The 15,365-nt window shown below is 29.9% G+C and overlaps 1 protein-coding gene across 2 annotated transcripts in view; it reads left to right on the top strand.

Annotated features, from left to right (window-relative positions):
• Positions 1-15,365, top strand: part of LOC106461604 (CD109 antigen-like) — a 69,526-nt gene that overhangs the window by 49,065 nt on the left and 5,096 nt on the right. For both annotated transcript variants that reach the window (XM_022388608.1, XM_013921445.2), the window contains 11 exons: positions 887-1,003; positions 1,787-1,915; positions 2,223-2,391; positions 5,098-5,286; positions 5,598-5,676; positions 6,533-6,713; positions 10,365-10,457; positions 10,758-10,944; positions 11,667-11,896; positions 12,740-12,901; positions 13,271-13,464. In XM_022388608.1, the coding sequence (XP_022244316.1) occupies positions 887-1,003; positions 1,787-1,915; positions 2,223-2,391; positions 5,098-5,286; positions 5,598-5,676; positions 6,533-6,713; positions 10,365-10,457; positions 10,758-10,944; positions 11,667-11,896; positions 12,740-12,901; positions 13,271-13,464 (1,730 nt within the window). The remainder of the gene's footprint in view (positions 1-886; positions 1,004-1,786; positions 1,916-2,222; positions 2,392-5,097; positions 5,287-5,597; positions 5,677-6,532; positions 6,714-10,364; positions 10,458-10,757; positions 10,945-11,666; positions 11,897-12,739; positions 12,902-13,270; positions 13,465-15,365) is intronic.

Here is a 15,365-nt window from a genome sequence, read left to right on the forward strand (position 1 = left end):
TAAGTTTCAAATCATAAATAACATTAGGGTACAAGCTGATACTAATCTTCGTAGCATTAGCTACTGAGGAAAACGGATGCAACATACAACTGTTGGAGGAGCTACTTCCGATATGAACAAAATGAGAGGTAATCATAAGACTTGCAGTGATCAATAAAGTTTTGTACTTGAGGTGAAAGATAGATACTATAACCATAAAAATATGTGAAATGAACGACAAGTGTACTTAGCACTTGTGACTCTCTCATGACTTTTGATGTCATTACTGATTACACTTTGGAGGTGGTGAATTATTGACTGATCATTTTAGATTGTAAAGAGATCTACAGTACTTATATATCTATATATTTTATGGACAATATGAGAGTGTATAATTTCTTAAAAATTACTAATCTTTGTACCAGTATTTGTTTGTTTGTTGAATTTTGCACAAGGATACTTGAGGGCTATCTGCATCAGCTTTTTCTAACTTGGCAGTGATAGACTAGAGGAGAGGCAGCTAGTCTGCACCACCCACTGCCAACTTTTGGCCACTCTTTTACCAACAAAAAGTGGGATTGACCATAACTTTATACCCCCCCCCCCCACAGCTGAAAGCCAGGGAATATCAGCATAAGAGATGGCTAGTTATTTTTGTCATTGATCAGCCATTAAACCTTGCTCTGACCTTATCATTAAATATCAATGATTTAATTAATACCACCCCCCTGAAGTACTAAAATGTATGTTTTTATTATTGTGTGGAACAGTTACAAAGATTACATATTTATTGCAATTTTGAAGAAGTTTTATTTGTGATTTATAATATGATTGTGCTGATCTTTCTGATTCGAAGTGCAATATGCTGATAAGTTTGAGATTAATTATACATTACTGTACTTTACAGGTGACTATTGTTCTGGCTAATTCTCCAGATTACAAATTTGTTCATGTTGAAGCACTTGGAAGGGTACAGTCATACCAACCAAGGACATCATTTGGAGAACACCAACATTTAGTATTTGTAAGTAGAATCTCACTTTATTTTGAAACTAACTGTCCATTATTGTACTACACTTGTTCTCAATGTTAGTTAACTATATACAGCTACAAGAAAGTGTTATACATACTTAAGAAAAATTAAACCATGTTACTAACATGTGTATTGCTTCGTACACTTTGATATTTCCATTCTATTAACCAAGAACTCTGAACCAGACTTCAATTTACAATTTTTAATACTATATTTTTAGCTATCTATTAATAACTCTGATTTGAAATAGGTAAGCTAGTTAACTGAGACAGAGACACACTAGAGAGACTTGTTATATTCTGTTTTTTAAGATTGTAGCTAGAAATTGTGACTTTGATAAACTTTTGGCAATTTTTCTTTTTGTAGTGAATATGCACTAAGTTATTTCCTCTATCAGCATATCAAACTAGGAGCATACAAAAAATAGGAAAACAATTTATATATCTAATGGTGAAAATTAATTGTTTTGAAGTACAGTGCAGCAACATATTGAATATTTTTTTAAACATATTTTCTTGTAAATGGAATATTAAAGAAAAACTCATTCCAAATTTTAGAAATGTGTTAGCATATTAGAACTGATCCTTTATATATATGAAAATGTACACTTTTGATGAAACATTTAATTGACCCTGCATGTTTATATGCTAAGTGCAAAACTAATATTGTTTAATATAATATTATACTTGTATACAGAATAATGTCGGTGGTCTTAGTACTTAAGTATATTGTTTTTGTAGCATTATTCAATGATCTCCTCTTTTTTGTGGCTAGGTTCATCCTGGAAGGTCTTTGGTTGTATATTTTCCTATAGTACCTACTAAACTAGGTGATATCAATGTTACAGTTGTGGCAAAGACTCAAGTTTCTAAGGATAAGGTGACAAAAACTATTCGTGTAGAGGTATGTCAGATATAATGTCAACCTTTACTAAGTAGATGTAAAAAGAATAATTAAAAAAAAGAAATATATAATATATAGAGATAAGTATCCTAACACTGAACTAAAACTTAGACTTTACAAGTTTAATTCATTCACATACATATAATACCTATATTTTCATTGTTGTAATAGTTAAATAAAACATATGTTCATTGTTACTACTTCTATTTTATGATAATTGTTTAACAGATATTACTTTTAAGTAATACCCATCTTAACATTGCTTACAGAGAATGTGTTATTGTTTCTATCTTTTGTTTTTAATCAGTCTGATGGAGTACCTCAACCTCGCCACACTTCACTGTTGCTTGATCTTTCTCAAGGAGCTTATCTGATCAAGTATTTAGACACTAATATCACTGAAACACCCATTGTTCCTTTCCAACGAGATCGGAGATATGTTTTTGGCTCAAATAAGGCTAAAGTATCAGTGTTTGGTAAGCAATAATATAGCACATTTTTGTAAATAGTATATTGTTAGTCATCTTTAGAAGAGCAAAATGTTAATATTTTAATTAGTTTATAATAAATGTTATTAATTAAAAGCTATTTTTATTGTTATCTGTATGACTGCAAATGAACAGAAATACTGATAACTTCAGTTTTACTTTTAAAAACTAACCCTAACAAGCTATTCAGACACATTTTTAATGGCAAAAAGTTTAATGTCGTAGGCTAATGTGTGTATGTATATGGAATTGTACTAAAGTTCCAGTTCGTCATACTATTTCCATGTTCAATATCACATGTGTCAAATGTTGTTGTTCCAAATATATCTTTTGTTTTTATTTTTTTAGCTGTAATAGTTTAGATAACCAATCTGATGTTATGAATTTTTTCTATATTTTTTTTTGCAGCCTCTGCCCAGTATTTTGGAATGTGAAATTGATATTTCAGATGCATTTGAGTCACAGCATACTTATACTAAAATAAATAGTCATTTTTAGTGTGACATTTTTTTCTGTGCCATTCTTATGTTTGGATAAGTATCATTAATGTTTCAAGTTCTGCTATTGCAATATCATCTTTATTTTGTTGGAGGGCTTTCTTATATTATCTAGGGAAAATGATTTAATGCCCAGTTCATATACCAATCACAAATTAGTTTATTTTTTCCATTAACGTTTTTACCAGCTCATACACTTGTACACTACAGTCAATTGTTGTAGGCCTCCTTTACAAATGATGTTAACTATCATAAAACAAATCAATATGTTGAAATAATGCTACAATCCTTATAACTATCTCATTTATAATCTAGCTTTGAATGCGTGAGAAAATCTTGATATCAAATTAAAATTTTCTAGACATTCTATGCTCTCTAGCTAAAAAAAAATTGAAAACATTAAAAATATAGCTTATAACACTATCATTGTTACAGTTCTCATCATGCTCATGCTTAACCCATTCACTGAGTCTGGGACTTATATTTCCCAGTGCAGTGGGAAATATAAATCCCATTTGCAGTGAAAGGGTTAAAAACGAACATTCAATGTTGAATTATTGCACAATAAAATTAGCTTTTTTAAAAAGACTATATGTTTTGACAGTACTCTCTGATGTCATCAATAGGAGTAAGAGTTAAAATCAGATACTGACTTATAAACCTACATTACACCTTCAGCACCATTTTAACCTCAAACACAATGATCCTAACCCTCCCCAAAGAACTTACAATACTTATTTCCAGTATTTCATTTCTCCTACACCTGGACTTTTTTTTTAAATAATATTTTTGTTTTTCTCCATTTTTACTGATTCTCTAATGTTTATTTTGCACTTAAACTAAACCTGATCTATTATTTTAATGTTTCTCCAGTCCATAAAGTGACATGTATCTGGAAAGTTACTCTAAAACCTAGATATTTTTTATTATTTTACTTACTCTTGTTTACACACCTTGAACATATGGCAAGCATACCCTCATGCCATGGACTTTACTATTTTCTTGTAACTTTGGGCATAGTGATATTTTTCATTTATTGCCATGTTTTTTTATACAACCTATCAATAATCTAGGGACCATAGCCTCTGTTCCTAGCTACATGTTTTAAAAAAATTAAACCCAGTCATAATTATAAATTTTCAGTGCTCTAAATACAAAGTTAGAAAAGGTATATAATTTTTGTGACCAATTTTTGTGTGGCAGAATGCCATCCAAAATGTTTTTTCTAAGATCCAACATTGGGAAAACTCATTATTCCATTTGACACTCACATCCAAGAAATTTACTTGATCTTCTTTTTTTCAATCTCTAGCATAAACCAAGTTGTAGGACTAACTGAATTAAGATGTTCTTCAAACAGCATTAATGTATCATTGGTGTTGTGCCACACCAAAAATCTGTCATCTGCATATCTTAACCATGCCAAAGGATTAACACCAGAAGTATTTAATTTTTCCATTTCAAGTTTAAACATAAATAACTCGCATAACAGGGGAACCAAGGAAGATGTAATAGCTAAACCTTAAATATATTCACCACTATAAAGTACACATTTGTCACACACTTCTGAATGAACATAATAATTTCACTCACTTTTATGTGGGACAATTTCTTGCTTCCTAGTAATCTTATTCTCAAAATAACTGTGTGCCTCTTCAACTGGCACATTCATGAACAGAGACACAATATCAAAAGAGGCTAATTTATCTATAGAATCCAAATTGCCATATAATTATAAGAGTTGGTTGAGAAGGAATGTTTTTAACAAATAAATTTTGTTAATGGATGGCAATTAGATGAAGTGGAATGCCAGCTTTATAGACTTTAGGTAGTGAATAAAACATGGATAAAATGTACCTTGAGCTAATTTTATTGTGTAACAATTCAACATTGTATATTTGTGTTTAAGATTTTATCTGTGCATAAGTATCATTTAATTTATTTGGTTAATGTTGTTGAAGTTGTTTTTCTTTTGCCACAATGCCTAATGTTAAGTAATTATTATAGACCTTTTAGACCATGTTATTGGTGCTTTTTTATTCACCAGCTTTTATATCTTGATAAATGTAAGTAATTTTGTAAATAATTTTGATATTTTTTATGTACATTGTTCGTTTTTGATGATTGTTAAAATTTTTCAGATGATATTTCTTTCTTTATTATGATCAGAGTTAATTAAATGTTAGGATAATTTCAGGTGATGTTGTTGGGGCTGTATTTCCTACAATGCCTATGAATGCTTCTAGTCTGCTAAATAAACCATTTGATTGTGGAGAACAGAGCATGTTTAACTTTGCAGCCAACCTCTATACTCTACATTACATGCGTCTTACTGGACAACGAAAACCAGATCTTGAAAAAGAAGCTTTCAAACACTTAAATATTGGTGGGTTATAAACAGCTCACTAAGAACTAGTTTAAGACATTTGTTAATTAACTTATTTTAACTTTTGTATTGAAAGTGTTAGTGGTTAGTTTACTTATAATCAATATATAACAGTATTTAGTTGACTTGTTTGTATTTTAAAATGCTCATGTTTGAAGTAATACTGTCATGTGATAATGAACCAGCACAAAACAAGTTTTAGTTTATGAAAGATTGTTAGATTTGTTATGCCTTCTTTAAATTGAATGTAAGTTTGTTTAATGCATAGCATAAGTCAACATGCCTATATTATGATATTATTTTTCAAACAGAATATCAGCGTCAACTAACTTACCAGAATCATGATGGTTCCTTCCGTCTTTTTAGGTGGGATAACAAACCAAGTGTTTGGTAAGTTTTTTTTTTACTCTAGCCTGTCTAGGAACCTACGTCTCAGCCACCTGTTTACTCTTTGTATCTGAATTTGGAGGTGGTATTAAAAACAATTTAAATAAAACAAAAAGGTAGGCTTAACAGTAAACTAGTGCAAGGTAAAAACAGTTAGATCCTCTGACAGATTTACAGTAATATTAGACAGGTACAAAGTTGAGTAGTTGGGCCCTGTCGTATATTTAATAGCATACAAATAAAAAAATATCAATAATTGGATTCTGCAGTAAGTTTAATAGCAAACGGATGTATAATAAAGCTCATAGATTCTAGGATAGGCTTCACTGAGACAAACACAAGGTGTAAACAGTTCAATGCTATGATAATTTGATGAATACAAGGCCAAATTATTTAGATTATATCAGAAGTTTAGTAGTACACAAGTACTAGCTATATTGGTTGAATCTAGTGGTAAGTTTAATGAATAAAAGATCAAATTATTTAGATTGTATTATAGGTTTAGTAATACAAAAATACTAGGTTTATTAGTTGGATCTTGTGGTAGGTTTAATATTAGATATCTAGTTTAATATCTCCTTAGGTAGGGTTTAATAGTCAACAAATATACGATGAAAGCACTATATATACCTTGATTAAATGCAAAGCAAAAAAATTTGATCCTACATTAGGTATGATAACAGACAACTACAAGGATGTTATTTGTGTTCTACTGAACAGTGTAGTAATGAAATATAAAAAAAGACCATGATAAGAGCTGGTGGACTTTATTTTTTATTTAATGTAAAGAGATGTAGTATTAATTACTCTGCATGTGTCTTTAAGAATGTTTTTGACCAGAATATTTTCAACTTTTCAGGTTAACTGCTTTTTGTGCAAGGATATTTCATAAAGCATCTTTCCATGAGTGGGAGAATTTCTTATACATTGATCCAGATATCATAAACAAAGCAATGAATTGGTTACTTAAATACCAATCAGAAGATGGAGGCTTCTACGAAACTACCATTTATCCCTATGACAGAAAAATGAATCAGACTGTAAGTTTTGTTTTTGTTTATTCTTTAATCAGGATTTCTCAGTAGCATGACTTAAATACTAAAAATGATTGATTTAAAAATTACATGAATTTGTAAACCTGATTAAAAAAAAAAAAGTTTTTAACGAAATTTGTTCCGTGTAAGAAGAAAAAAAACAGCACACGTGAATCAACATGTAAAACATCAGAAAGTTTTAAGTACTGAACTAAATCCAAATTTAATTTTTGGTAGATAGTTAACTGAGCTTTGGGCAGATAATAGTAGATTTTTGATAATGCTGAAATATTTATTGAAGTAGGATTTCATTCAAGTTTTAACAAAATTGTACACATAATATCTTGTCACATATTTTAAAAATAAAGAATCAGACTAGAAAATAATGGAGATCTAAAACAAATTTAATTTTAAGTTAATGAAAAGTTTCAATGCAACTTTGAATCATGTCCTGTATATCATTTTCCAACCTCAAACATAACAATAAAGCTGTCCTTGGGTAATAAAGCTCTAAATGTATTTCATTGATTATATATATAATTTCCTCCAACTTAATGAATGCAATATTATACATTATTGTTTCTTAAAAGTCATTTCAAGAAAATTATCAACTAAGTATTGGTTAGCCCACTGGTGACTCAAAACTAAGTTTGCAAACTAAAAATTGGGTTTCAAAACTCGGAGCACAGAAAGCACATTTTGTCTTTAAAACCCCAACAAAAAGGTATATCTGGGCATTTTATTTTGTAGTAGCGTATAAAATTGAGAAATCTTGGGATTAAATTTGGAAGAACTTAGTTGGCAGAAATTTATGACTTAAGTTACCTGTTGGACTTCAGTATTTACAATTTGTTAAGTATTTGGTGTTGTGGTATTCAGGTCAAATTGATTTTCCTTAAAGTAATGGGATAGGTCTGTAGAATTATCGGAGATTCAACAAGATATTTGTTTTGAAGTAAATCTGTGTTCTTTAATTTGACTGGCATAGTGAAAACAATTTTTATTCATATTCAAAAATGGTCCATGTTAAATAAGCACATAGGACAAAGGACAATACCTTTACTTGATAGTTATCTCTATAATTCACCTAACAACTTATTAAGATATAAGCAAATTTCTGTTTTGGTGTTTACTTGTTATGTTTTAATTATAAAATTGATTATTTATTATTAATGCAATATTACTGTTAGTATGATAGTATAACAGGATGCATTTCTATTATTTATAAAAGTTTACAAGTTTGAGATTTCATTGCAAACACTTGTAACCTAATATTAGCATTGGTTTGTACTTAAAGGCAGAAATATAGAACAGTAGAATAATCATAGCTTAGTTAGTACTTTTACAGTACCAGTGCCAAATGTTTAACGTTAGGGATAATAGAAATGAACTTAAGTTAGAAAATGAAGTAGAGAAAATATACTATTAAACTTCTACAGTATAAACAAAATTCTAAAACATTTTATAAACGAAACCTGACTCACTTTAATAGGTCAATATATGGATATTAGATATTCCCCTTATTACCTACGCGTTTATACACTTAATATCCCCCATATTATCTACACATTTATACACTCAGTATCCTCCCCTTGTTATCCACATATTTATACACTCAATATCCTTCTTATTATCTACACGTTTATACACTCAATATTCCTTCTTGTTTTTGTATCATTGTAAACAACATTAAAGGAACTATTTAAGTAGGGTATATACATATGTATATTTTCAGGTTTTATAATACCAGATTCTTTACAGTAGGTGTCTGTGACTTGTTGGTGATAAATTAAATAAACGAACACCATGCAATTCACTTGTTTTAAAATAATTTATTCAAAACAAGTCAAACATATGTACAAAAATTTGTTATCACGTTTGTATCCAAAGCTGTAAATAATTGTCTCTTTTTTTGTCCACACAGATGGGTTCAGTTACTTTAGAATACTCTTTGAGAAGACTTATTCTCCTCTATCTCTGTTATCACAATACAAGCTGTGAAACTCACTTAAGAAATTGCTTGTTATGCAGTCTAACTTCACTTTCACTAACTTACTTAGTTGCGCCAACTTGGTTACCTATATATATTGCCTGACTGAAGCCTTAAACTTTCTACAAACTGCGAGATGCTATGATATAACAATACTCACTTAGAGCAATGAGTAAAATTCAGAAGGTTCAAGTAACATGATGTCAATTCACAACAGTTGAACTATGCAACAGATGATTTGTAAATAATTATGTACAAATAATTATGCAATATATTATCGCTTCTAAAACTACTGAGTTTAACACTCGTGCTTTATAACTATCATCTATCGAGATCATAACTCTCATATTAAATTTAAATAAAACAGCCATGTATATCTGACACTAAGAATTAGTTAACATTAAAGGTTAAACTCTAGGAGAGTATTAAATGTCATTTACCAAATTGGGAAATTGAACTTGAGAGAGAGATCTAACTAGGAGATGATAGGATTATATACCAAATCCTGTAACAGTATCTTCTCAGTATGAGGCCGGGCATGGTCAGATGGTTAGGGTGCTTGACTCGCAATCTGAGGGTTGCGGGTTCGAATCCCCATCCCTCCAAACATGCTCGCCCTTTCAGCTGTAGGAGCATTATAATGTGACAGTGAATCCCACTATTCATTGGTAAAAGAGTAGCCCAAGAGTTGGTATTGGTTGATGATGACTAGTTGTCTTCCCTCTTGTCTTACACTGCTAAATTAGGGACAGCTAGTGCAGATAGCCCATGTGTAGTTTTTCATGAAATTCTAGAACAAACAAACAATCTCAGGATGCATGCACCACCTATGTCACTGTTGGTAAATCCCATTGAAACATAGAGAGGTCATAATTTTGAGATATCACCTGATCTACCATTGAAGAACACTGGAGTTGACACACATGCACAACGTGCAAATTTTTTAAAATTAATTATGCAACGTCCAATTACCTCAACATGAACATGTTATTAATGGCACTATGGTATATAAGTGTACCATGCATTTTATAACTTTTTATATTAATATAATATTACTGAAAATTTATCAGTTATTCTGAGTACATGTAGTTTTCACATAAAACTTGGTCAAGAAAGTTGTATAATTGATTTTGTTCCTTTGTCATTCTTTGAAGATAATGCCTGTTTTACCCATGAGTTGTTGGCTGTAATGCTCATTAAGTTTCAGTACCTTCAGTATTTCAATTTTTAACTTTATGAATTAATAATATGTTGTTCTTTTATGCTTAGTAGAATATTGCATGATGTGTCCATTATTTCAGATTAATTCAAGCTGTCTTAAAGCCTAGTAAAATGAAGTGTTGCTGTGACTATTGCATTTTTAGTATTTCAGGTTAATTCAAACTTTCTTGTCTAGTTTACATTTGATGTTTGTATTCATATTTAGTGAATTTTTGTTCTAACTTACATTATCAATTGCAAGTTGTTTTTATTTGTAGAAAACAGTTGAGATTCTTTGAAAAATAATTGGTGAGAAGAATATATATATAATATAGCATGTATAAGAGATACATGTACCTCAGATTATTTAATAGTGTGTTCCATTTAGTGTGTATAAACTAATGAATGGTAGTTTTTTTCCATGTGTTTAAACATTAATAGAGCTATATTACTATACTTTACTCTAGTCAGAAAGACTAGGTGATTCCATACACCACCGAAACATCTCTCTCACTGCTCATGTTCTTATCACACTGTCAGAGGTGAAAAATCTTAGAGGGGTAAGTAAAGCTTTCAGTTAGTAAATTTTGTTTAATAAGTGGTAAACTTGTTGGATAAATGTAGTTTAAATAATCTGTTGGGATCAGGACAGAAGGTTCACAAAATTACTAAATCAAAGGATTTAAGCAATGGATCAAACAAGTAGTCAGCCTAGATTTTTTCTTAGAATATCCTTTAAAATTACAGTTGTACATGTGAAATTTAATATCTTTATACAAACAATAGAATAATCTCCATATTTGTTGTTTATTTTGAATGTTAGGCTTAATACTGCCTGTATTCATTGAATTTTATTATAGTACCTAGGATCAAAAGTTGCGGCTGCAAGAACTAGAGCAATGAGATACTTAGAAAAAATGCTTCACATAGTAAAACAGTATGAAGACCCTTTTGACCTGGCAATTGTGACCTATGCCTTAACATTATGTAACAGCGTAGATGGGGAGGAAGCCTTCAACATGTTGGATGCCAGAATGAGAGAAACAAGTTAGTTAAAATACAGTTAGCATTATTGTTGAATTGTGTGAAAATAAAAATTTAGAAATTTTATGTGTACAGCTAATGAGTGTGGTAAGTTTTTTATCTTTAAAAGCGAATAGCAACAATGGTGCATTTTGATACATACATTTGGGTTTTACTGAGTATGAGAAAAATGAAGCAAAGCATTTTTATCTTCTGGCTAGCTGTAGAAAAGTGTATACACTATCTGACTTATTTTTTAGTAAGAACTGATCAGTTCTACTTATAAATGCATTCACAGCTGATAGCAGCAAATATATACAGTGGTGTTTTATAATTTCTTGATTTGTTCTCGCTCAAGATGTTGATGGTAGGTGATAAATCCTGAAACCATACCAGTACTTGTGTTCTCACTTGTTCTTCACAATATATAAGGAATATCTTATTTGGGTTATAATATGAGCAAGAAATGTAATTAAAACTTTTAAATTACTCTATTACAGTATATCTAATTGACATGAAATGAGTGATGGTTTTTATTCCTTAAACTAATAATATCCAATAAAGGTTTTATATAATTGCTACTTTATATAGGTCTATTATAGTTCAGATTATTAGTTAAATATATTTGGCAATAAAACTGTTTTTGAGTATAATGGTTTAGGCTTTTTCAAGTTTTTTTTTTTTCAAGTATCTAATTTTCTGTAAGATCTTCTCTTTTATTTAAACTAATATTTCATGTTGCTCAGGTGGATTGGTGTACTGGGGTAAAGAGCCCGTACCACCCCCAAAAACCACAATAGAGAACAATCGCCCATACTTAATTCCTCGATTGCCACACAAATATGATTCCTCCAACATTGCAGCAACAGCTTTTGGACTCTTGGTGCATGTAGCAAGGCAGGCAGTGATTCAAAAAGAAATTGTTAGATGGCTTAGTACACAGAGATTGACAGATGGTGGATGGGCATCCACTCAGGTGAGGAGTTCAGTTATTTAGTGAACAGTGTGAAGTTCTGCAAAATATATTGCAAATAAATCTTCTATGGATTTGTAAGTAGTTATACTATTGTTTTTGAAACCACCTTTATAGTAAAAGTATCTCTTTCCTAATAATAATATTTTTTGGAAAAATTTTAGAAATATTTCAAGTTTAATCATTTCTTAGCTTTCAAGAAAGTATAATTTATATAGATTAAGTTTATCGTATGATACATAAAACTTGCAGTGATAGTTTAATGATTAAAATTATAAAAGATCAAAATATTTTTATTAATCATTTATTATGTTAGGATAACTGCTACCTGATCATTTTCTTATTGTAAACTATATACTTAATGCAAGAAAATATTTTTTCTTATTTATTTTCCAGTTTGATAACTAATTTATACCTTGGCATTATTTTTTTCTTCAAAAACATCTAAAGATTGATACGAACATTTACAAGTTTGTTTAATTTGAACTTTGTCCCTGCACAGTGATAATTAGTGTTTAGCTTGCTTTTAGGTTATCAAGATTTTTATGTAATTATAAAAAAGAACTTTATTTGAACATACTTCAGAGTCTAAAGGAAAACATATTTGTTAGTGCTTGGTTATAATGAGTTTTTAAAGTTAATCTTAAGACTGTTGAAATCTGTCACTATGTAAAATATAAGCTTCTTACTTCAATATATTTTAAAGCTACATAATTACAACTTTGTGTGGACACAGTTATAGCTTATAAAAATGTTGTTTATTGTTACAGTTTTTGAATAATTAGGTACATAGTATTAGCTTATCAAGATTCTGTTTAATTATAACCATTTTATGATAACCTGCAGGATACAATTATAGCTTACCAAGGTTTGATGGAGTATGCTATTCAGTCCAGGCTCAGTGATGTTATTGGCATCTCACTAACTGTTGAAGCTCCCTCTACACCAGGTTTTGTTAAACATTTATATGTAGGAGAAGACAACTTATCTCAGCTTCAAAGTCTTGAGGTTAGTGATGTCAAAACAAATTGAACTTTTACTTCAGAAATACTTAATTTTATATTTTTATGAAGTGTTCAAATATAATTTTTATATGCATAGTTTGTTTTGTAAGATAATGTCATAAACCATTAATAAATATAATCTATATTGTAACTCAACATAAAGAGAAGAAATGTGCTTTAAGTTAAAAGAATGTTATTCTTAATAACTCTGTCTCAAAAGTTAAACTTCATGTGAGAAAATGTGAGTTGTAAAATAACAGCAAGATAAGTTAATTCAGTTTAATTCTTCTATATTTTTATATGATATTCTGCAAAGAATACTCACTATATCTATATATATATTTTATTGCTGATAATTTGATTTTCATTTTAGATCCCAAATGCATGGGGACCAATTATTGTTAAAGCTCAGGGATCAGGACTAGGAATATTACAAATGTCCATACAGCATAATGTTGACTGGAATCACCTGCTAACCCCACCCCCTGTAAAATCATTCTCTCTCAAAGTACGAGGTCATTTTTATGGTCGAAACAGCTCCCATGTTACATTTCATTCATGCCAGAGGTAAAAATTGTGATATTTTAAAAAAGTTTTAGTTATAATTAATATTAAATATAATTAATTGATATTAATTAGCAATTAATATTAAGTAGAATACCATTAAAATGAAACAAAAATTCTAAGTGATTAACTTGTTTTAATTATGACTTCTCAAAAAGGAAAAAGAGGCTTCGAGAACATCAATCAGTGTCTACAATAAGAAGAATAAAAGCCATTATGACATTTGTAAACTTGCAGAAACTATTGCCATGTTTTCTGTTCTAAATTTTAGTTGTCGAAGAAGGAATAGTTCAGGAAGTTTATCATTTTGTAAAAGCTTTAATATCCTGCTTTTTATTTTAAATTTTAGGTGTTCAGTAAGGGAGAAAAAACTATTAACCCCATAATTACTAATGGGGTCTTTCAGCTTTTTGAATAAATTTTATCAAATATTTACACATCAAACTGCTTGACTGTTGGTTACATGATACCTAATAACTTAAGAATTATCCAAAAATATTTAAACAGATTCTGCTAATTACTGCTGACTGGGGTCCTCTATGTAGTTTACATGTGAATTGAGTGATTTCACCCAATTTGTTTTGGAAAGTTCCTTACAACAGGCAAAAAATACAAAATTACTCAACATGATGTATTCTGTGGACCTCACTAGTAGTGAGCAGTATAAAAACAAGCCAGTTATTTGAAGGTGTAAGACATCAGTTTTTTATTTTACATCTTGGCCATTCAGGAAGTAAAAAAGAAGCCACAATGAAATCATCAGCATCAGTAGAATTTAACCATGTCTGTCAGGAAGGGGTGGATGGGTATGATGACCATTTATCATGTTTTTTTCTTTTATATTTTAATAACTTTTAAGAATTAAAAAACAAAGCCAAAAGAATATTTATCAGAGTGTGAAAGATGAAATGTTTATGGATTACTTTGCAAAAAAGTGTCCTTGATTTATAAACCCAATTAAAAAATGGGAGGGCATACACAATATTGCATTTTCATGAGAGTTCAATTTTATAGCTATAGGTAATAATTATTTTAAATACACTTGAAGTTGTACGTAATGAAGATGAACCATAATTATTATTTCAATTTTTAGTTTGGTTGTATTAAATTGTTAGTTGGGACTTGCATGGTTTTAAGAGATATGAATATTTATATAATACTGAGACTCATCTGAGGTACTTGGATATCTTAAGAGTAGATTATAAAAAAAATAAATACAAAAGGGCTGTCAACATTCTTCATTAACCATATTGCCACGAGTATCTTTAACTGTACATGACACAAGGTTTTAGTGTCTTACATTCAAAATGTTATTAAACAACTTTAGTATAGCATAAAATATTAGCTAATAATTCATATTTTAATAGTATTTAAGTTTTTAATTCTATAAGACAATATTTAAAAACATCCTGAATTTCCCCTAGTGTGACACATTTTCTTTAGGTATCTTCTCTTCTCTATTTTATCCATCACCCCTCCAAAAAAATACAAAATTCAATGTAAATTATTCACCATAAGATCATCATTGCTCATACAAGCCATAATTTTATAGACTTCAATTTTGTTTGGTTACAGAGCTATCAAATATAAAATCAGACCCCTCCTGCCAAATCCTCTCTTTCAAGATTTGTTAATAGTTCTCTCTTAAGTTTAATATACATTACCTATAACCAATAGAAAGCCAAGATTTACATCTATCAAGAGACGTATTGCATAATGTTGTGTTCTGAACAGATAGTCGTCAATTTCACTCAGTGTACAAGCTCTGTTCCCTTGGGAAAGCCAACGACTAGCTTGGATGAATTTGTAACAGCTCTTGTTGCATACCAGAAAAATTTTGAAAGTTAGGGGAAATTGTCTACTTTTTGCATGTTATTAGTCTATGTTCTTTGGTGCATTATTTA

This window comes from Limulus polyphemus, unplaced genomic scaffold (assembly GCF_000517525.1).
Source record: "Limulus polyphemus unplaced genomic scaffold, Limulus_polyphemus-2.1.2 Scaffold996, whole genome shotgun sequence".
Lineage (NCBI taxonomy): Eukaryota > Metazoa > Arthropoda > Merostomata > Xiphosura > Limulidae > Limulus > Limulus polyphemus.